The sequence below is a fragment of the Pezoporus wallicus genome, unplaced genomic scaffold (assembly GCF_028554395.1).
Source record: "Pezoporus wallicus isolate ANWC-B61680 ecotype Strahan unplaced genomic scaffold, APGP_CSIRO_Pwel_v1 contig_9450, whole genome shotgun sequence".
Lineage (NCBI taxonomy): Eukaryota > Metazoa > Chordata > Aves > Psittaciformes > Psittacidae > Pezoporus > Pezoporus wallicus.
The window spans coordinates 230,640-252,174 of NW_026637444.1; the positions used below are offsets into that span (position 1 = coordinate 230,640).

Here is a 21,535-nt window from a genome sequence, read left to right on the forward strand (position 1 = left end):
AGGTTTTTAATGTGTGGCACACGTGGAAGACCCCCGGTTGTATGTTGGGAGCTCTGACAGGCCCATGTTTTTGGCAGTAAGTGTGGTAACAGCTGTGATGAGGTAGGTTTCCTCACCCAGCGCTGCCTGGGGCTTCCCATCAGTGCCACAGCAAAGGTTGTGTGAGGGCACTGGCCTGGGGCAGAGTGTGGATCTTGATGCTATTGGGTCTTCTCCATCTACTCCTCCTGCCATGCTCGCTCTCTCCTGTCTTTAGGCCACCAGTTCCTTGCCAGAGGGTTTGACCACAGAGGGTCGCCAAGATAGCTGGGCCAGGAAGAAAACGTCGCAACCCTGACCCAGACTCCATCACCGATCCCGGCGGGCCATTTGTGCCCTCCAAACGGCTGAAGATGTCCAGCAGTACCAATGCCCCCGGCCAGAGGACGGTAACTCGGGGCTTGGATGATGCCGCCAACAAGAAGAAGCAGAAGGATCGAGCCAACCAGGAGAGCAAGGAAGGTGAGAGCCCCGCAGCAGTGCCGTGGGGAGCAGGCCCATGGTTTCTCAGCCCCGCAGCCATCTGCTGCTGGATAAGCAGATTTAACTAAGCACTTCCTGCAGCTTATGGTAACCCTAGTGATGTGGGATCCTCTTCTGCACACTGTCCTCTCTGGACCTGTAACCTCCTTCCTTCGAGCACTACTTAGCGCCAACTGTGTGAGGAAGGTCGGGCCTGTGGCTTTGTTAGCTTAAGCCTGAAGTTTGCCTTAGTGGTTGTTTTTAGACTCTGCTTTTGGCTGGGTTGAGCTGCCCTGATCCAGAGTTGAGTGGGGCTGAAGCCTTCGGGTGCTGCTGGAGCTGGAAGTGCAGGATCCCATGCTATTGCTGAGGCCAGATGCAGGGCCTCTGGGTGGGGCTGGTGCGTTAACTTCTGTGTCAGCCAAGGTGTGGCTCCAGTGGAATTGTTGCTGGGGAGTCATTCCCTCTGTGTATGTGATACCAAAAGTGACGCTTCAGGTGTAGTGAATGCCTGCGGGCAGGATGCAGGCCCTGGAAAATGGCTGGATTTCTGTGCCTGCTCCGTTAGGATTGTTGTAACCTCAAAATCACAGGGTGTTTTATAGGCCAAGGTAAATGAGGGCTGTGCTGGAACGGTGGCAGTCCCTGATGTGAAATCCCAGGATACAGAATAGTACCTTCTCTTGCATGGGAGGTGGCTGTATCTCTCTACATCCCCTCTGTGCAGGGCCAGCAAGCTGTAGATCCTCTGAGCAGTGCTGCTGCAGCACTCCTCATACCACCAGCACCTTTGCATTAGTGACTGTGGTGGTCAGCAGAGGTTTCCTACTGGTTCGTAGCTGGTGAATTAAGGTGGTGACAGCTCTCTGGGCAGTCCAGGGTGGAGACCTCAGCTCCCATCGCTGCTGTTCCTCTGCTCCAGGATGAGGTGCTCTTGCTTTGAGGCCCCTGCCAGGCAGAGCTCACCACCCTGTTGGGGGTGGAGCAGGCCCTGAGATGCTTCTGGCTGTTGGAGCCAGTCCTTTTGGGGAGCAGGGATTAGGTATCAGGTCGGTTTGGTTCCCCAGCCTGATCTGGAAGGAGGTTTTGGCTGTGGGCATTGGCAGCTTGTGTGGGAATGGAAATGTTAAAGTGCAGCTGAGCCACGTGGTGTTCTCGTTACAGCAGGGTTGGTTTGAGCACAACCAAACATAGGATTCTTTCTGTCATATCCAGGCAGGGCTCCTCTAAGGCTGGAGGGGCTGAGCAGGAACACACAGCCTGATTACTGCACACACTGAAACATGCCTCAGAGCATCACTGTGTACTGCAGTGATGTGTTGTGCTCCCACTCTGGTGCTGTTTGGACTAGAATATGATGGTATGGCCCAGAGCAGCTGTCCTGGGGGCTGACTTGCTGTGGTGCTGCAGGCAGGGCTCTGGGGAAGGGAGAGGTGTGAGGAAGCAGAGGAGGGAAGTGAGCAGCACGTGCAGGATGAGAGGCCTGTGGAGCAGCTCAGGGGAGAAGAAGGTGAAGTGTGAAGTGTTGGGCATCCATACCAGCCCATGCTCTGAGGTGCCAATGACAGACCTGCCCACACTCTGCTTCTCTGCCCACCAGTGTCTCGCTCTGAGCTCGAGCAGGCTGAGGCTGCCCAGGAGAAGGACTCAGAGGAGGGTAAGTCAAGGTGTGCACCAGCTGCCAGTGCATGGCCATGGAGTGCCCTGTGCAGAGGGATCCGAAGCTCTCACCTTGTCCTTGCCCCATGCTGTGGCATTGAGCAGAACTAACCTAAGTGCTCCCTTGCTGCAGCCTTTATCTTAACAGGGTATGGCCCTCCCAGGGTGGAGAAAGGTGCACCTTCTCCAGTGCACAGTGGGAAGGGCTGTCTGCAAGGAAGAGGCCCTGGGCACGTGGCAGGCTGTGTCTAACTTGGGTGACACAGTGCCACTGAGCATAGCTCTGGGACACACTGCCACCAGCATCCTGCTTGTTTCTGAGCAGGGGACCATGTTGGCCTGGTAAGATCACAAGCCATGTCATCCATGGCTTGGGACCTGTTGACTGGTTTCTGCTTGGTCTAGGACTGCTTTGAGGACAGAGTAGACATCCTCATGCTACAGAGGATACAACAAAACTGACTGAAATTAAGGTGATTTCAATCACCTTTTTGCTTTGAAGACATCAGGATGCCACAGGGCCAGACCTGGATCCTGGCAGGCACCAATGGAGGCTCTGCCTGCAGCAAGGTGCTGCTGCTTCACCTTTTTTGTGTTCTTGGTGGGTCTGCCCATGTCTCAGCCCTGCCAGCAGCACTCACCCAGCAGGAGCACAGTGCTTTGGTGACTGCAGCCAGGCTGCTTGGTTTGCACAGGCAAAAGGGAAGTGGCAACTGCTGATTGTGGTCAGAGTCCACTTGAATCCCCCAGAGTCATTCTGTGGCTTCCTCATTCCCTGGGAAAGCAGTAATTGCTGTGTAGTTGGCAGGAACCACCCATTCTTCCACCCACCGCTGCTGCATGTGGTGGGACCCACCAGCAGCGCTGCCTTCCTGATCCATCCATTTCCCACTGGGATTCACCTGGGCTCCACAACATGTGCTCTTGTTTGTGGCCTGTCCCATGGGAGCAGGTTGTGAGTGTCAGCTGCAATGACCTCCTTGAATCAAGTGTGCATTGCGGCTCAAGTTTCTCAGCCGAGGAGTGGGCACTGCAGGCTCATGCCCCAGCGAGTGGGTGACATTTCCCTCCCTCTTCCTAGAGCTGCTGCTGGACTGGAAGCAGAATGCTGATGAGATCATTGTCAAGCTGAATTTGGGCAGCGAAGCACTGAAAGTGGAGGATGTGGATGCTGCTTTCACTGACACAGACTGTGTGCTCAAACTACCAGGTATAGTGGGGAACAGAGAAACTGCTGTGCATGTTTCTCCAGTGGGGCTTGGCACAGTTCTGGACTAGATGTGGGGCTAATCCAGGCAGACATAAAACCTTTCCTTCAGGGGCAATGCCCTGCTCTCAGCTGGCACAGCTTCAGCCAGCAGGCAGGGCTGGTAGGAGAGCAGTGTAAAAGAAGAAGGGTGCAGAGCTGGGGAGGGCAGGAGCTGTCCTCTGCACCAAGTGAACAAATGTCCACTCCTGTGCTGGTGCTTTTCTGTCCCCTGCTTGATGGGATGGTTGAGTCAGCCCTGGGTATCCTTTGGAGAAGTGACTGTGCCCTAAAGGCAGGGAGGCCCAGGGCCTTCCGTCTGGGAAGGAGGCCAGCCAGATGTGCAAAGCAAATCCATGGAAGCTGGCTGGAGCCCTGAAAGATCCTGGGGGATGGTGGCAACCTGCCTGCAGCCTCTGGCTCTGGATGAGTGCTTCCTTGATCCTTGGGGGCAGGTGAAAGGAGGCTGTGGGTTAGGTGACAGCTGACTGGAGCTCTGCCTGAGTTGCTGGTCCCCCTCTGCTTGCAGATGGGCGGCAGTGGAGCTGTCAGTTCTTCGAGGAGATTGAGGGCTCCTGCAGCAAGATCCAGTGCAAAAAGGGCAACTTTCTACATCTTGTGCTTCAGAAGAAGATCCCACTCCATACCTGGTCTTCGCTTCTGGTGAGGAGGGGAGGATCTGCCTTTTGAGAGAGCTCATGAAACCCAGGGGAGCTGGGGTGAGGGTTTCACTCCTTGCTCATGGGGCACATCCTGCATCCATGTGCCGCATGAGGGCAGTGAGCTAGCTGCCTCTGTCCCAGGGAGGGGGGCATCGTTGTACCCCTGTTTCTGCCTGCCGCAAAGCCTCCAGGATCTGGAGTGGAGCTCTGGAAAAGAGGAGTGAGGGTGGGGGGCTGTCGGAGAACGTGAGGGGTGCTGCTACCTGGATACCTTCCCACCGTGCTGTGCTGCTTTTCACAGAAGAGAAGGAAAGACGGATCCAAAGAGCTGGCCAAAGGGGCCACGTGCTGGGAGAACGGGAAGGAGAAGGCTGCTTCTGCAGAGCTGGCCTCTGAAGAGCCACGGGCTGAAAGCGCAGAACTGCCGAGATCTCGGCGGGAAGCCTCCAACCCCAAGCGTGCTCCGGGAAGGAGCGAGGCCCTGGGAGGGAAGAGCCCAGCCAGCCCAGGGACGCAGAGCGGCCCCAGCGCCAAGCGGGCAGTTTACCTCAAAGTGGCTCCCACTGAAGAGGAGCCCAATGCCAGAATCACTGGCAGCGTGGAGCCCAGCAAAGGGCACAGCGGGAGGGCCGGGAGCCGCCGCAACGGCAGAGCCAGCCAGCCAGATGCACCCTCGGCCCTTGCGGACCTCGCCGTGCCACTGGAGAAGGTACCCAAGGACACCTCTGCGCCCTCAGTCCCGGTGCAGGGGATGCTGCTCACACAGGGACCTGCTGCAGAAAAAATACGGACTCAGGCAGAGATCAATGTGATCAGACAAAAGTCGTTTATTACAAAGCATTAATCCTTTCTATACTGTTCTCTGCATCTGCTTACAATAGCTTGCTGTATTATAATCAGATATATTTATTATAATTGGATTCATTTTCTTGTAACACAGCAACTACGGTTACATTTACAATAGCTCACTGTATAATATTTGGATACGTCTGCAATAGCTTGCTGTAGTATAATTAGATACATATTCAATAGCTTGTTGTATTATGATTGGATACATATACAATAGCTTAGTATACTATACTTTGATACATATTCTTGCAGCACACAGCCACAAGTAACAATCAAATAAGCATATGAGAGCTTCACCTTTAAAATTTGCTAACAGTCCACTATTTTGTATCTTAGTTTCTTCTTATCTTGCTTGCACTGTTACTTTTGCTTCTTTACCCACGTCCTCCTTCATCCTTGGTTCATGTCAAGCTCCATGTAGGCACTTGCTGACTTGGGAACGTGGCCATTCTCTGCTAAAAATCCATCCACAGGGACCCATCCCTTCTAATGAGATGGGCTCTCGGGTGCCATGGGTGGTGCTGTGGTGGAGGAGAGGGGAATGTGAGGACCACACAGTCACGGGACTGTGGTGTTAAAGGAGCTGAGTCAAGCATGGGGGAGCTAACTGTGGAGCCGGGGGGTGACTCTCACAGTCTGTTACTGTGTGTCTCTCTTGAAAGGCTGTGGCGCTGGCCAAGGAGACAGTTCCAGTGGAGATGCCACCCCTCGCAGCTACCACAGAGGTGTTCCCCCACTGCATTGCCACCTGTGTGGAGAAGAGAGTCCTGCAGCCAGGCAGCCCTGCTGAGGCCCTGCGGGGCCGGGACTGCACGCCTGTGCTGGGAGAGAGCTCCAAGGCTGTCCCAGTGGCCACCCCTCCTCTGGGTAGAGGCAGTGAGAAGAGGGACTGGTCCAAGGATGACGTGGCTCTAGAAGCAGCAGCTGATGGTGAGTGGCTGGAACCAAGGAGTCAGCCTGGTCAAGAAGGTCCATCTGGGACCTCTAATGGGTCAAGCTCTAGAGCTGCCTCAAGCGTGCCAGGAACATAACATCTCTCTCTGTGGCTTTCCTCAGAGCCAGAGCCTTTTGTTAGCCTGACCTTTGTCAAGAATGACTCGTACGAGAAGGGCAATGACCTGGTGGTGGTGCACGTCTACGTGAAGGAGATCCACAAGGAGACATCCAAAGTGTTGTTCCGGGAGCAAGACTTCACACTGGTGTTCCAGACAAGGTACAAATGTGCCTCTGGATGGTGCCAGGCTGCTGCAGAGCTCCTGGCTGTGGCTGGGCTACTGCTGTATTCACCTTTTCTCACTCATTTCCCATTTCTTCACAGTGACTCAAACTTCCTTCGCCTCCATCCTGGCTGTGGGCCCCACACAGTGTTCCGGTGGCAGGTGAAGCTCAGGTACGGCTCCTGCACTGGGGCAGGGGAGCTGAGAGTGCAGAGCTGGAGCAGGAGCCAGTCCCAGCTGATGTGTCTGTGTAGGGAATGCTCATTTCTGTACGTGGGGGTTTTCCCTAACACCATGCTGCACTAGTGCCCCAAGCCTGGGCTGCCGTGGCTCAGTGTGGTGGCTTGCAAGGGAGAAAATCCCAGCATCTCCTTGCCTGCAGTTCCCCCCCAGCCTGTTCTAGAGGTCTAGGGGACAGAGTCAGAGCAGCCTGTGTGCATTCTGGGTGGGATGTTCTGCAGAAAGGTGCATGTGGAGCAAGGTTCTACCAGGAAATGGGCCCGCTGTGTGCTCAGTGTGGCCAGGCTTGAGGGTTTCACCCTGCTTTTCCAGGGCCACCTTGGGATCAATGCTAGCTGGGTCCCTGGAGGCCATGGCTGTGCCTTGCAGAGGCTTCATCATACTTGAAGTTGCTTTGGGGGGCATTCTGGGGCACCCCTGACTTGCTGCTTGTCTTGCAGGAACCTTATTGAGCCAAACCAGTGCACATACAACTTCACGGTGTCTCGCATTGATGTCTGCCTGAAGAAACGCCAGAGCCAGCGCTGGGGTGGGCTGGAGGCTCCAGCCACACGAGGTCTGCACCCTGCCTCCTTGTCTTGCTGCCGGGGCTGCGTCCTCCAATGTGCAGTTGTGGTGGGGATGGAGAAGGGCTGAGCGGGTGTGGGTGGGAGGGATGTGGGGTAGAATGAGTGCTAAGGGAAGGGCACTGCTGTTCCCCTTGCTCACAGGGAAGAGGGGTAAGAGAGCCTGTGTATGAGCATGGACTGAGTGCCTCAGCCCTGCCATGGACTGCGCGGTGCTGCTAACCACAGGCCCACCCTTCCCCCTTTTTAAGGTGCAGTGGGTGGTGCAAAGGTTGCCATGCCTACAGGCCCTACCCCTCTGGAGAAGAACCCCCCTGGCAGCAACCAGCACCCCCTATCCAGCAAGGAAGAGGCCCGAGCCAGCGACAAAGAGAAGCCACGTGTGGAAGATGGGGGTCTGGATGGTGTGGCAGCACGTACAGCCCAAGAGCACGTGGCAGTGAAGCAAGAGCCACACATTCCCTCGGTGAGAGGGGCCTTGCTGGGTTTGACCTAGGTGGGGGGAAAAGGGAGGCTATGTGTCCCTTTAATGGGACCCCAGCTCCTTGGTGTCACTCTGGAGACTGGCAAACTTCCTGCAGGAGGAAGCAGCACTGCTCAGTTACAGCTGGCAGGATTAGGGGCGGTTGGCCTGTTTAGTTCTGGTGGGAGATGGTGCGATGGTTCCAGCCCTTTCTAAGGGGTGTCTTAGGCTTTTGGGTTCCCCTGGTGTTTCCCCCAAAGCAGCACCCTCACACCCACCTCTGCTTTGGCAGCCCAAACCCACCTGTATGGTGCCACCGATGACACACAGCCCGGTGAGCACCGAGAGCGTGGAGGATGATGAGGACGAGGATGAGAAGAAGAAGGTTTGTCTACCTGGCTTCACAGGGCTGGTGAACCTGGGCAACACCTGCTTCATGAACAGCGTCATCCAGTCCCTGTCCAACACCCGGGAGCTGCGTGACTACTTCCATGGTGAGCCCAGGCCAGGAGTCCCCAGAGCCCTGCACTCAGATGATGCAGCCAGAGACCACCCTGAGCTCCTGCATCTCTTACAGATCGGTCCTTTGAGTCGGAAATCAACTACAACAATCCGCTGGGGACGGGGGGCCGCCTGGCCATCGGCTTTGCCATGCTGCTGCGAGCGCTGTGGAAGGGCACACACCATGCCTTCCAGCCCTCAAAATTGAAGGTAGGGCTGCAGGCAGCAGCAGAGCCAAGCAGGAGCTGCTGAGGGTCCTCTGTGGGTACCTACCTACCCTGTTAGTGCCACAGAGTGAGGTGGATGCACATGGTGCATCTAGGCTTTGTGTGTGAAGCAGTGGTGCTGCTGGCCAGCCCTGACTATGTGCTCCTCCAGGCAATCGTGGCCAGCAAAGCCAGCCAGTTCACTGGCTATGCCCAGCACGATGCTCAGGAGTTCATGGCCTTCCTGCTCGATGGCCTGCATGAGGACCTCAACCGCATCCAGAACAAGCCCTACACAGAGACTGTTGACTCAGATGGGAGGCCTGATGAGGTGAGGATGGCCTTTCCCTGGGAGAGCAGCCAGAGCCTGGGTAGTTCAGTGTGTTGCTAAGCCCTTTCTCCCTGCAGGTTGTAGCTGAGGAGGCCTGGCAGCGGCACAAGATGAGGAACGACTCTTTCATTGTGGACCTCTTCCAGGGCCAGTACAAATCCAAGCTGGTGTGCCCAGTGTGTTCCAAGGTAGGACAGTTCTGGAGTCTCTGTCCCTGTCCTGGCCATACAGCAGGCTCCTGACCCTCAGAAAGCACAGTTCACAGGGCAATGCTGAGGTGGCCCCATTGATTTTGGCCCCAAGCACTTCCCACAACTGAGTGTGTTCCCTCATCTGCAGGTATCCATCACCTTTGACCCATTCCTGTACCTCCCGGTGCCCCTTCCTCAGAAGCAGAAGGTGCTGACTGTGTACTACTTTGCAAAGGAGCCACACAAGAAACCCATTAAGGTAAAGGACATTATCTACTCTGGTGGGGAGGGAGCCTGAGAGTGCTCCTGGAGGTGCCCCAGGCAGCTGGTCCTGTGCCCACAGGCTAAGCCTTGTGTTAAGTAAGGCCCACGCATGCCTTGGTGTGGTGTGACTGATGTGGTGCTCTCTTGGTGGCAGTTCCTTGTGAGTATCAGCAAGGAGAACTCCAGTGCCATGGAGGTGCTTGACTCAGTGGCCCACAGCGTGCGTGTGAAACCAGAGAACCTGCGCCTGGCAGAGGTGAGTGTGCTCACGGGCTACTCTTGTGGGTGCCCCAGTTCCCACAGCACTGCACGGAACATGTTTACTGATAGTAGCTTGTCCATATGCAATGTGTCCATGGGATGGATTGTCGTGGTTGGCAGTGTCATGCACAGGGTGCTGCTGGGCAGATCAGGAGGGTAAGGGATGTCCATTCTCCCTTGGTGGGGTAGGGAGCTGAGCACAGCATCCCTGTGGTGCCGCTGTCCCACAGCTCATTGTAGGGCTGAGGCTTCCTGAGGAGAGGAAGCGTGGGACAGCCCTCACACAGCCCTGCTCTGCTTTCCTGGCAGGTGATCAAGAATCACTTCCACCGCATGTTCCTGCCATCCAACTCACTCGACACAGTCTCCCCCACGGACCTGCTGTTCTGCTTCGAGGTGCTGTCCCCAGAGCTGGCCAAGGAGCGGGTGGTGGAGCTGCAGGTCCAGCAGGTAAGAGGGGTAACACTGAGACTACTTGTGAGGCTGAGCAGGAGGGGGAGAGCTGCAGCAAGGGTGACGAGCTGCAGTGAGCACCGATGCCCACCGAGGCTGCCTTGTCCTGCGCAGGTGCCCTTCCCTGCCCAATGGGTCCTTTCTCCTGCAGCGTCCGCAGGTGCCCAGCGGCCCTGTGGCCAAGTGTGCAGCCTGCCAGAAGAAGCAGCTCTCGGAGGATGAGAAACTCAAGCGCTGCACGAGGTGCTATCGAGTCGGTTATTGCAACGTGTGAGTTGGCTGCCAGAGAGGGAGGGTCTCTTGCTTGGAAGGGCTGGTTGGGATTGTTCATCCTCCACCATGTGGGATGGAAAGGATCCAGTCTGGCTCATGTTACTCCCCTCATCCCCACTGTGCCCCTTTGGCCTTGTGCTTCTGCCCGGGCTGGTCACGATGCTGGGTTCAGCAGGGGCTGTATGTGTTACAGGGCATGTCAGAAAACACACTGGCCAGACCACAAGGCTTTGTGCCGCCCCGAGAACATCGGTTTCCCCTTCCTCATCAGCGTGCCCGAGTCCCGCCTCACCTACGCCCGCCTGGCCCAGCTGCTGGAGGGCTACGCAAGGTGAGGGTGCAGGGAAGGAGGGTGCCCCCGCCCCAGAGCCCTGTGCCTGCCCTGCTCTGACTCCTACCTTCTTGCACAGGTACTCAGTCAGTGTGTTCCAGCCTCCGTTCCAGCTGGCACGGATGTCACCAGAGCAGGGGCTGCAGCCTTTGCTCCCGGACAGTCTGGAACCCCTGCCCAAGAGCAGTTGTGCATCAGCCACCTCTGCCCCTGAGCTGGAGGACAGGGACAGGACTTCCAGCCTCCTGCAGGAGCCCCCTCTGTCGCCAGCTGTGCCTGAGCTGCATCCAGAGATGGGAGAAAACAGCACTGACCGGAGCAAGGTCCTGGCAGCCAGGAGTTCCCTGCTGAGCCTGGATTCGGGCTTCCCCGAGCACATGTTGTTGCAGGGCGATAGCTGCTGTGAGAAGGAGCCGTCTTATGAGCGAGCTCTCAAGCCAGAAGGTAAGAAGTGCTACAGTGCTCACCATGGCTGTGCCGGGAGCCTGGGCTGCCCCAGGACAAAACAGGAGCAATTCTCCCTTCTTGAGCTGACCTTCCACCACAGTATCTGTTGTGAGCTGGGTTTGGGGACATAAACGAGGCCCTGGGAGCTGTGTTTTGGCAGCACTGCCCCACCTGAAATGCCTTCCTGCCCACGCTCTGCCTTGCCCTGGGGCAGCAAAGCGGAGACCTGACGGGGCTGGAGCGCTGTGTTGCAGTGAAAGGGGTGGGGAGGAAGGTGGAGGCTGGCAGAAGCCTCCCATGGGAGGGCCAAGCCCCTCCGGGCTGCGAGCGCAGCGCTTCCCTCGCTGTGACTCAGCTGCACGGGAGCAGCCTCTCGCTCTGCTTGCCTGTCACGTTTTCCAGCCACTTGTCTGGGGATGGCAGCAATGTGCAGCAAAGGGGCAAGGCAGAGGAGCACAGCTTGCCAGGGGCAGGCGCCTGCTAAAAATAGTCAAGGACACGGGGCACGTGGTTGTGTCCCTGCAAGGCCGTAGCATGTGAGGTGGGGGTGGGGGCACTGCGAATTCTTGGCCCCTACGCAGGGCAGACAAGGCAGTGCCACCACAGAGCTGTCCCTGCCTGCCCACAGCTGCCATCCCTGGGTACCAGCACACTCCAGACTCACTGAGCGCTCGCGCCACACAGTTCTACATCAACAAGATCGATGCTGCCAACAGAGAGTACAAGCTGGAAGATAAAGGTGAGCTCAGGGCCAGGGGAAGTGCCACCTTTACCCCTCATGTGCCCAGCACAAAGTGAACTCAGATGGGATGGTGGCCCCCAGGCTGGATCTGGCATAGGGGAGGGCATGGCTCTGCTGTATAGAGCCTGGAAGCTCTTCTCTGGCATGACATTCCTGCTCTACTCAGCAAATAGATCAATTCCCTTCAGTCTCCTGTATCCACAGAGGGTCTGTGATCTCTGAGTCACCTCTTGTCTAAATGGGATGCTCTCATCCAGTGCTGGTTATGTAGGTGCTGCCAGCCTTGTCCACTGCTGTTTATGGATTCTGCTGCTCTGGGGTGGTGAACCTGGCCATGGGGTCCCTTCCTGGCAGCAGTGTATAACTGCTGTATCGAGCTGGGATTAGCAAGCATCTAGCCCCAACAAAGTGGCTTGGCCCAGCCTTGTGGAGCAGGCATGTGAGGTATGTGCCCCCTCTGCAGGTGACACCCCCCTGGAGCTGACAGATGACTGCTCCCTCGCCCTGGTGTGGAAGAACAATGAGCGCCTCAAGGAGTTTGTGTTGGTGGAATCCAAGGAGCTGGAGTGCATGGAGGACCCGGGCTCAGCCAGCGAAGCAGCCCGCGCTGGCCACTTCACCCTGGAGCAGTGCCTCAACCTCTTCACCAAGCCTGAAGTTCTGGCCCCAGAGGAAGCGTGGTGAGGACAGTGGCAGGGTGGGTTCCAGCCCGGGGGTCCAGGCACCAGCGGGGGTTTCCCAGGAGCTGCCTGGACTTGCACACTGCTGCTGCTGGCAGGCAGGAGCGCTGGGGAGGCCATAAGCCAGCAGGAAGCAATGCCAGCACTCCACAGGACTGTGCTGCCTGATCCTGGCAGGGGAGGCTGAGACCTCCTCCATCCCGTTCAGTGGGGGACCTTGGGGGTGACCTGAGGCTCTCCCCACACCGGTAATGGGCTTGCTCTTCCCCCAGGTACTGCCCCAAGTGCAAGCAGCACCGTGAAGCCTCCAAGCAGCTGATGCTGTGGCGGTTGCCCAATGTCCTCAGCATCCAGCTCAAGCGCTTCTCCTTCCGTAGCTTTATTTGGAGGGACAAGATCAATGACATGGTGGACTTCCCTGTCCGGTGAGAGCCTGGGGAGGGGCACAAGGTTGCCCGGGTTGGCACTGCCTGTGCTGCCATCCTAATGCTGGTCAGCCCCTGACTGTCCCCATGTCTCTCCCCAGAAACCTGGACCTGAGCAAGTTCTGCATTGGCCGGAAGGGCGAGCAGCAGCTGCCCGTGTACGACCTGTATGCTGTGATCAACCACTACGGAGGCATGATCGGGGGGCACTACACAGCGTACGCCCGCCTGCCCAATGACAAGAACAGCCAGCGCAGCGACGTGGGTGAGGATCTGCCCCCTCTCTGTCCCCAGCCCTGCTTCTTCAGTGGCCTGGCTGCTCACTTTAACCCTTCTTTCCTCCTCAGGCTGGCGGCTCTTTGACGACAGCACAGTCACCACCGTGGATGAGAGCCAAGTGGTAACCAGATACGCCTATGTCCTGTTCTACCGCCGGAGGAACTCTCCTGTGGAGAGACCCTTGCCAGGGCACCCCCCGGACCACCGAGCCGAGCGCACCCCCTCTGCCGAAGCTGCTGCCAGCCAGGTGAGAGCTCGCATCCCTTTCGGCACTGTCAGAGCCCACAAAGCCTTGAACCGTGCTCATGGGCAGGGCCTGACCTGTCTCTGCCAGCACCCGTGGAGCCTGGCACGGCACTGCTGCGGTGCCTGTCCCTCTTGGACACTGAAGAGCTTGCGCCAGCCAGGCACTATGGCCTGCAGTGCCCTGTTCTTGCTGTTAGCATGGGACATTATCTGCACTGAGGGACTATAGGAGAGCTGGTTCATGTCATCAGGGTGGGAGGGCGCAGGACCGGGCTCGCTCTGCTGGTGTCTGCACTGGAGGCAGGCTGTGAGCGGTGTGGTAGGCTCTGGCTGTGCCAGGGATTGGTGAGAACCTGCCCTCTGCAGCTACACCGCAGTCGGGGTGGGGGGGAGATTCTGTGTGCTGGGGCCCAGCTCAGGGCCAAGCTAGGTGCAAAAAAGGCAAAGGGCAACGCTGAGCCTGGCAGCCTCTGCTGTGTGCTGCTGGAGGCAGACCTGCTAGAGCGGGCTCTGCTGCCGGGCCACTCGGCAAGGAGGGCTGTGCCGGCAGCACTGTGCTCTCGGGGTGTGCTGGTGGGGAGCGGGTGGACTGGTCTTCATGTGAGTGTCAGACAAGGGGACACAGCTCGGCACCCTCCTGGCCAGCCCCCTGCATCCTGGGCTGCAGCTCTTCCCCCTGTGCTTGATGTGTGGGATCTGAGGACAATGCTCAGCTCTGCACGGCTGCACATGGGGCCGTCTGGCTCATGCATTCCTCAGCCTGGCGCTGATTTTGGCATCGTGGCTCTCGGCTGGGGACAGGAGCTGCCTGTCCTTGGAGCCAGGGGCTGTCTGGCAAGTTGGTGTCTGCCTGCCTGGGCTGCTCCTTGTAAGCGGCGAGGAGAAGCAGACAGGCCAACCCAATATGGGTGATAAGCAAACTTCTACTTTATTTGTGACATATATATAGGAGTGGTATTCAGCCACTCCTCCTTGGCACAACAGTATTGGTTAGCCCCACACAGCTTCCTCCACGTTCTCCTCCCATGTCCGGTTTCCGGTTACCTGTGGGGGCCACCCCCTGCCTTGCTCGCACAGCCCTCCAGGGCTCTATGGTCCTGCTCCTAGAGTCATTCTGCAACAATTCCCCCCTTTTTCTTTGTGTGAGCAAGGCATTGTGGGTTATTCTGTTCACCTGTTTTATCACACAACTGTAAGCAAGTCTAATAGCTATGATGATTAACCTAACCATGATACATAAGTGCAATACTTTGAACAGCAGTGTTTGACTGTAATGCCCCGTGAAGACAACCATCTAGTTATTCTTAGGATATTGCTCATTTACTATTGCTGGGTAAGCTGAGCCAGGGTGCATCGAATTAGCATAATCAGAGAGACTCATACAACACATTCCATCAAACTCTTCACATCCATATCCCTGTTCCAACAGCAAAAGGTTCTGCAGTGTTGCATGTCTTACAGAGTCAACATTAAAACAAATCAGAAATTGCCTTCGATGTAGAATTGTCTGCTTAGCAACTCAGCAACCCAGTCTGCTTAGTTGAGCCAAGGCCCCGGCTGAAGCATTTACAGTGATTTGGCATATTATGATTGGATACATGTTTTGAAGACCCTTAGTGACTAGCATATAATTGGTTAAACACAGGTGTGAGAACTCAACCTTGAAAGCTTGCCAACAGTCCACAGTTCTCATTAACTTGGTGAATTCCAGCCTCTTATCTTGCTTTCTTAAGCTTCTTCAGGCCTCTCATGGCCTTGCTGTATCTTTCAGGACTATTCAAAGTTTACGTACTAATTATGCATTCTCCCGTGAGAACACTGTCTCCACATCTCCCCCCTTTTGTTTTATCCAGTAACAAGTCACTACTATAGCAAGGCACACACACATTTACATTAGCAGAGTAACTATTACAGGGTGCAGCAGCATGTTGAAGATGCTGATGGCAGTGAGGGACTAGCCAAAGAAATTTCTTACCAGTGGAATTCTCCCACCCTCTTAATTTGTTCTATCACCTGCTTTATAAGACTACCATTGTATTAAAATCTTTCTAGCTTTTGCCTTAGCATTTTCTAGCAGCTACTGCAAATTTCCATACTCTAACATCTCTTTTACAAGTGACAAATCTGTACAATACAAGGTGCAGTTTCTTATTAGCAACTAGCTAGTAAATACAGGTGGTTTTATACACAAAATCACAACCTCTAATAATAGCTACTTTACAAGCACACATATTCAGGATGTTACTTTACAGTTGTCCCCAAGTGATGTTTTGCAGTTAATCGTTCTTTCTCTTCCTCTATCTCATTCTGCTTGGGGTATTCACGATCAGCTCCTGTAGCTGAGGCATCAGGTTTTTCCATTCGTCTGTCCAGCTCATGGCAAGGCTTGACAAACTGCAGGCAGTCGCCGTGGACCTATAGGCAGGAGAACACAAATATACCCCGTTTCCGAGGTTATCAGTTCTTGAGAAGCAGACAGGTTAAACTGCACATTGTTAACTGTCGAGGAGTTTGCTGCATCATTGCTCTTTTCTCTTTTTTTTTTTTAATCCCTGCAAAAGCCGGCCTGCTCGGCAGCACCTGCCGGCAGCCGCACTTTTACATTAACTCTTTCATGCCCAAAATGTTAAAAGCTACCCATTAAAAACTTTTACATGAACCCAACAATACATAAAACACCGATTGCCCTCAGTACACACACACGCACACGCGTATGGGATCCCACAAGCACACCACACAATATTTGAAGCACAAACTCCAGACAATCATTACTCCCACTACAGTTCCATGTACAGAACGTGGCACAAGGACCCTGTGGAGACTAATAGCAAACCAGCTCCGAGAAGCATCATTGCAGTGCGAGGTGGCAGGCTCAACCTTAGCGGGTGTCCCCGCAGAGGCTCTGCCTCCCCCACAGCGCATGAGGCTTGGGCTTTTATACTGACCAAAACGCACACTCATTCCGACGCAGGTGGCCAGCCTGTGCTGGGAGAAGTGGCCAGCAGTATCTACAAAGGTCTCCAAGGGTTGATAGAAACCTGGACATACTTATATTTACCAACTTCTAGTACATGAGTATCACAGAGAAACTGTATGGGCTCCCCCTGTCAATTGCAAGAAAAAATCATAACATATACAGCTTGAGTATAAGAGGATTTTAACGCATACGTGGTCACTGTTTGTCAAGCCTCCTTAACTATTTTGAGATCAAGAGCTTCCCACTCTTTAGCCCCCTGCTGTGTAGTAAACACAGGATATGCAAAGATGCCCACTGCAGAAAATTCCCCAGTAATGATCACATATTTGGTTACCCATTGTTACAACAGAGCGTCTCCAGGGCCAGTGAGTCTGAGCAGACCGACCCGGGAGACGAAGAGTCAGGGTCTGGAAGCAGAGGATATAAATCTGGCTCGGATTCAGGGGATTCGGGGGCTGATCCTGCGCCGAACTCAGGGTCTCCGTAGCTCGCAGCTGTGTCTTTCTTATCTCTTGTTCGGTATGTAGCCATCTGCAGACCTGGCTCCTCTATAACCGAGTTAAAAATTTCCACTCTAGGGCATAGTGGGCTGGAGAGGCTCGCAGTTCCTTTAAATCTCCCGCTCGCGCATGATCTCTGTTTTCTACTGCGTGCTTCAAAATGGCGCCGCCATCGATCCGGTGCCGAGGCACCGCCCTCTTTCTTTCGGATTCCTCGACATTTATCATGCGTATACCTTCTAATATACTTTCTCTGTCCTTTTCAAAGTCCCTGCTTTCGGAACTGGGGTGGTGGGGGAGCAGGGGGTTACACCTCCTCCGCGGCACCTTCTGAAGGGGGGGGGGGGCGGAACCCTGTGCTCCCGCGAGCTGGGGGGAACGAGTTGTAATCTTCCCCCGGTTTCAACCGACCGGGGACGTCTGTTCCTAGTTTCTCCGTTGCTACCGCGGCAGTTTTCTTTTCTGCCTTGTAACCTTTTATACAGTTTATTACTTCTCTCCGTGGTTTACCGAGTTTCTCTGCCGTTTTATCATCGTTAAACATTGAGTCAGATAGTTCATCACCAAACTTTCGCCACTCACTCTTCTCCAAAACTGTATTAGGATCTACAAAAAATCCCTTAACCTTCCCTTCAGCCACTAGACCTGCTAGCTGCTTTAGAGTCTCAGGCTCAATTCCTGGCTTTTATAAAAAGCACTGTAATAAGTCTAGGGCTACCTCTCAGTCCATTTTCATGGCGGCTTTTTCCGGATCGTCTTCTCCTGGATTGTCCTGTAACCTCGGTCTCCGGATCGGCCTCCCGACACAGCAGTGTCTGGTTCGCCCCAGTGGCGGACTCCTTTTAGTTAGTCCAAGCACCCGGGTCCGTCACGCCACCGCAGCAGCATTGCCCGCGCTCCCTGGCCGCTGCCGCCGGCGCCGCTCACTCGCCGTTCCGGGTCCCCGTTAACCAGGGCCCTGTATCCGGGTCCCCGTTAACCGGGGCCCTGTAATCCAGGTCCCCGTTAAACCGGGGCCCTGTAATCCGGGTCCCCGCTAGTCGGGGCCCTGTATTCCGGGTCCCCAGTGACCAGGGCCCTGTAGTCTGCGTCCCTGTTTGGGTGCCATTTGTAAGTGGCGAGGAGAAGCAGACAGGCCAACTCAATATGGGTGATAAGCAAACTTCTACTTTATTTGTGATGCAGTTCACTTATATAGGAGTGGTATTCAGCCACTCCTCCTTGGCACAACAGTATTGGTTAGCCCCACACAGCTTCCTCCACATTCTCCTCCCATGTCCAGTTTCCGGTTACCTGTGGGGGCCACCCCCTGCCTTGCTCGCACAGTCCTCCAGGGCTCTATGGTCCTGCTCCTAGAGTCATTCTGCAACAGCTCCTGTCTGGGGAGGCTTTCCATGTCCTGGAGCAGCTCCTGGGCAACAGGCTGCCCTGGCCATCCCGTGCTGGCAGTGGGATCCTGCAGCAGCTCAGCATACACCCCGGAGCACTCCAGGGCTCAGTGGTCCCTGGCAGTGCTGAATCCCCATGATGATGGGTGCACTGGATCCCCCTGGGGCTCAGTGGGTCATTGTCCCCTCTGCAATGGGTGCATTGGATCCAGCAGTGATGGGTGCACTGGATCTGGCAACGACGGGTGTACTGGATCCTGCCGGGATCACCTGGATCCTCCCAAACACTGGGTGCTCTCCAGAGACCTGCTCCCTGATTAACTACTCTGCATGATCACCGGCACGCTGTGAAGGGCCAGGCTGTGATTGGCTGCCTGCAGATAATCCTGGAAGCTGGGCTACAATTGGCTGCTAGAGCATCCCCACCCACCCAAGCAGAGCTGTGACTGGCTGTGCTGTGACCGTGCCTCCTGCTCCTGCTGCCCCGGCTGCCTCTGGATTGGCTGTTGGCTGGGAGATCCAGTTGGGATCACAAAAGCTGGGCTCTGATTGGCTGCTGCCTGCCCCCTCGCCGCTTGGACCTGCCAATGCCAGCGCATCAGCTCTGCCAGGATCCGGCTCCACTCCCTACAGCCCCACGAAGACCTTGCTCTGAGCACCAGCGCTGCCGAAGAGCATCGCATCGGGGCGGGCGCGACAGTGCTGGTGCTGCATGGGGAGGCGGGCGGCTGGCTGGGCACAGGGCTGGGCTGGCACGCAGCCGCTGCCCCGGGGGATGGCGAGGGGTGTTGCCTGTTGTGTTCTCCAAGTGCTGACGCAGGTTTCCACATCGCAGGCTTCTCTGATCTGGCAGGAACTGGAGGCTGAAGAGCAAGACACGCAGCTTGAGACACCCCAAAGGCCTGCAAGAAATCCCTGGAGGCCCCATGGCCAGAAGCAGAGTCCGGGGACCCACCAGCACCCAGATGAAGGCTGCATCAGATACTTTGTCCTGGCCACCACGGCCGCAATTGTGGCTCTCTTCCTGAACGTCTTCTACCCGATCATTTACCAGACCCGCTGGAGATAGGCACAGTCACACAGCCAGCTGCAGGCGCAGGGCTCCAGGTCATGCTGCATGGCAGCAGGACAAGCAGCCAGGAAGGACTCACCGAGGGAAGTGTGGAGCCGTCGGCTCCTGCCTGTCTGCTCTGCATCTCCATGCCAGCACAGAATCAGGAGCCCCTCTGCCCTCCCTCACCCTTGCTGCATGTGGGGCAGACCTCGTGGCTACCTGCTGCTCAGGAAGGAATGTTGATGCTGCACACTGAGCACCTCCACTTGGTCCCAAGACAGAAGCAGAGACTTGCCAAGAGCCTGCTCCAAGGGCAGGATGCCCTGAGACAGTTCCTTGTCCAGTTGTGCTGCTGCAGGACCCCTGGGCCTGGTGTGATTGTGGCTCCTGGGCCAGCCCAGTCCCTCCTGTTGAGCTTCCTAGTGCATCTGCCCCTACACCAGGAGTATTGTGCACTCTACCCCTATGCTGGGGCCTTGTCATTGAGGGCTGCTGTGCTTCCCCTTCACCCCTGCTGTGGGTCAGGGTAATCTGAGCCGGGGTGCCCACGATGAGCACCCACCAGCACCGTGGGGGTCTCTGCCAGGAGAGCACATTGGGACCTCGGTGTGTTAGTAAATCCAGGTTTTCCAAACAGCTGCAGCATCCCTGTCCTGGTGTGCTGGGACCCTCACACAAGGGCAGGGACTCCACACTGGAGCCACCTCTCTGTGCCTGAGGCCACTCTGGCACAGCCGGCATGGGGACTGTGCCCTGTGCTGCACCTAGGGCCGGATGCGCCCTGTGCTGCAGCAGGCTCGGGGCTGGGCTCTGCCTGCCCGTGCCATGGGGCACGTGCCAGCTGCAAGGAGCTCAGCAGCAGACGGTGCCGTGGGGTTGGGCCACGGGCTGCAGCTCCCGCGGTGTCTGACATTGAGACGTGTTGCCCTTGGCAGAGCATGGCTCAGACTGCTCCGGCGTGTTTGGGTGTGAGAGGTGACTTCAGAGCCCTGTGACTTCCTTTTCCGTCTCCATCGCTGTCCCACTGCCGGTGCCCTTGGCTGCCTCGGGAAGGATGCTTGGCAGAGAGGAAGCTCTCCTGTGTTAGTGCCTGCTGCTCAAGCAGCGCAGCGGGGAGCCGCCACCTCGCTCCTGCACCTCTCTCTGCACGCGTGCTGCGCCGTGCCGGGTCCGTACCGCAGGCTGTGCCGTGGTCATGAGGTGTCCGTCCTGGAACAGTCGCCTCATTGTCTGCAGCTCTGGGGCTCGCCGGCTTCCCCCGCTCACCCACAGCGCCGGCCTCGTGGGGCTGACTCAGTGCCCGGCACCAGGGCCATGCCCTCTGCTCCGGCTGTGGGTCGGGACCCACATGCTGCTGCCTGCTCTGCCTGGAGCTGGGTGGCCGGCAGGGCCCTCTCAGCCCTTGGAAATCCCCTCTGGTCCTGCACTGGCAGCCGTCCTCACCGATGCTGGCCCCGCGCCCGTGCCGGGGCGTCGGGCTCTGCTCAGACTGGCCCTGGCCGCGGCAGCCCCGGGGGCACGAGTGCCGGGCTGGGGAGAGGCTCAGCGTGCTGCAGCCTGGCTCTCCTCTGGCAGGCAGGTACCCCCAAGCATGCGGGGGCTGCCATCGCCTCCTGCTCTCCTGGTTGTACCTGCAGTGTGGGGTCCCTACACTGAGGTGCTGTCCTCCCCCAGGACGAAGGAGGGAAGAAGATGGGTGGGCAGGGTGCTGGTCTCCCTTCTCATCCCCACCTTCTGCTTGCAGGGTCTGCCCCCGGTGCCGTTTGGATCCGGCCTGGCCCCTGAAGCAGCCCCGGCTGCAGAAGGCCTCCCCGAGCGCTTCGCCAGCCCTGCCGAGCGCCCGACCCCCTCCTACAGCAGCATGGAAGAAGTCGACTGAGCACCGCGGGCACTGCCACGGGGTGTGCTGCCGGGCCGGGCACCGGGGTGGGGGGGGATGTGGTGGCGGTCGGGTCGGGGTTTGTCCTGCACTCATTAAACTCGTTCAACTCCACTCGGCTCCGCTGCCTGCTGTCCCCTGACGCCCTCTGCTGCTGCTGACGCCCCCGGGCACCGTGTCCTTTGCTGTCCCCCCACTCCCCTGGGTGCTCCCTGCTCGCTGTCCCCGCCATGGCCCTCAGTGCCGGGTGTTTCTCGGCGCAATGGAGGGGGACACCCGGTGTCCCCTCAGCGCTTGGAGTCCGTTCGTGTACCCCGTCACCCGCTGCCATCGCCGTAGTGCCTGGTGTACGCCGGTACCGCTGTGGCGGCGCTGCAAATCTCAGTGCCCCACTGCCTGCTGGTGTCCCCCGGTGTCCCCTAGTGCCGGTGCGGCGGGACTGCAAGTCCCGGTTCCGTACCGCTTGCTGTCCCGGTGCTGGTTGATGCTTCGGCATTTCCAAGTTCCAGCACGCGACGTGCTTTATATCGTAGTGTCCCCAGTGTCCGGTATCCCCCGGTACCCCCCGGTGCCGGGACTGCAAGTCCCGTCAAGCCTCGGGCAGGCGTCACGTCCAATGGGGCTCGGGGGGCGGCGCGGCCGGTCGCTGCCTCCACCGCCTCCCGGTGCCGCGGCGCAGAGAGCCCCGGAGCGGCCGCGCGGCG

The 21,535-nt window shown here is 57.1% G+C and overlaps 1 protein-coding gene across 10 annotated transcripts; it reads left to right on the forward strand.

The window, feature by feature from the left end:
* Nucleotides 1-2: 2 nt before the first annotated feature.
* USP19 (ubiquitin specific peptidase 19) lies at nucleotides 3-20,905 on the forward strand. 10 transcript variants are annotated; one of them, XM_057405561.1, is made up of 27 exons: nucleotides 3-102; nucleotides 257-501; nucleotides 2,102-2,158; nucleotides 3,242-3,370; nucleotides 3,936-4,069; nucleotides 4,370-4,777; nucleotides 5,580-5,847; nucleotides 5,974-6,130; nucleotides 6,236-6,307; nucleotides 6,815-6,930; nucleotides 7,192-7,406; nucleotides 7,696-7,897; nucleotides 7,981-8,114; nucleotides 8,283-8,441; nucleotides 8,519-8,629; nucleotides 8,781-8,891; nucleotides 9,051-9,152; nucleotides 9,467-9,607; nucleotides 9,762-9,880; nucleotides 10,077-10,214; nucleotides 10,294-10,658; nucleotides 11,290-11,400; nucleotides 11,867-12,083; nucleotides 12,356-12,508; nucleotides 12,610-12,773; nucleotides 12,856-13,034; nucleotides 20,697-20,905. In XM_057405561.1, the coding sequence occupies exons 2-27, from the start codon at nucleotides 393-395 to the stop codon at nucleotides 20,829-20,831; spliced, it is 4,206 nt and encodes a 1,401-aa protein (XP_057261544.1). In that variant the 5' UTR covers nucleotides 3-102; nucleotides 257-392; the 3' UTR covers nucleotides 20,832-20,905. The 10 variants fall into 10 exon arrangements, with proteins under 10 accessions (XP_057261544.1, XP_057261547.1, XP_057261539.1 ...); XM_057405564.1 differs by having other exon boundaries at nucleotides 7,198-7,406; XM_057405556.1 differs by lacking the exon at nucleotides 20,697-20,905 and adding an exon at nucleotides 18,734-19,466 and having other exon boundaries at nucleotides 7,198-7,406.
* The last annotated feature ends 630 nt before the right edge of the window (nucleotides 20,906-21,535 follow it).

Bases quoted from the DNA above. Each gene is read 5' to 3' on its own strand.
- USP19 (XM_057405554.1), top strand. From the start codon at position 393: ATGTCCAGCAGTACCAATGCCCCCGGCCAGAGGACGGTAACTCGGGGC. The intron at 8,115-8,282 runs GTAGGGCTGCAG...GTGCTCCTCCAG, and splicing joins TCCAGCCCTCAAAATTGAAG to GCAATCGTGGCCAGCAAAGC. The intron at 12,084-12,355 runs GTGAGGACAGTG...CTCTTCCCCCAG, and splicing joins CTGGCCCCAGAGGAAGCGTG to GTACTGCCCCAAGTGCAAGC.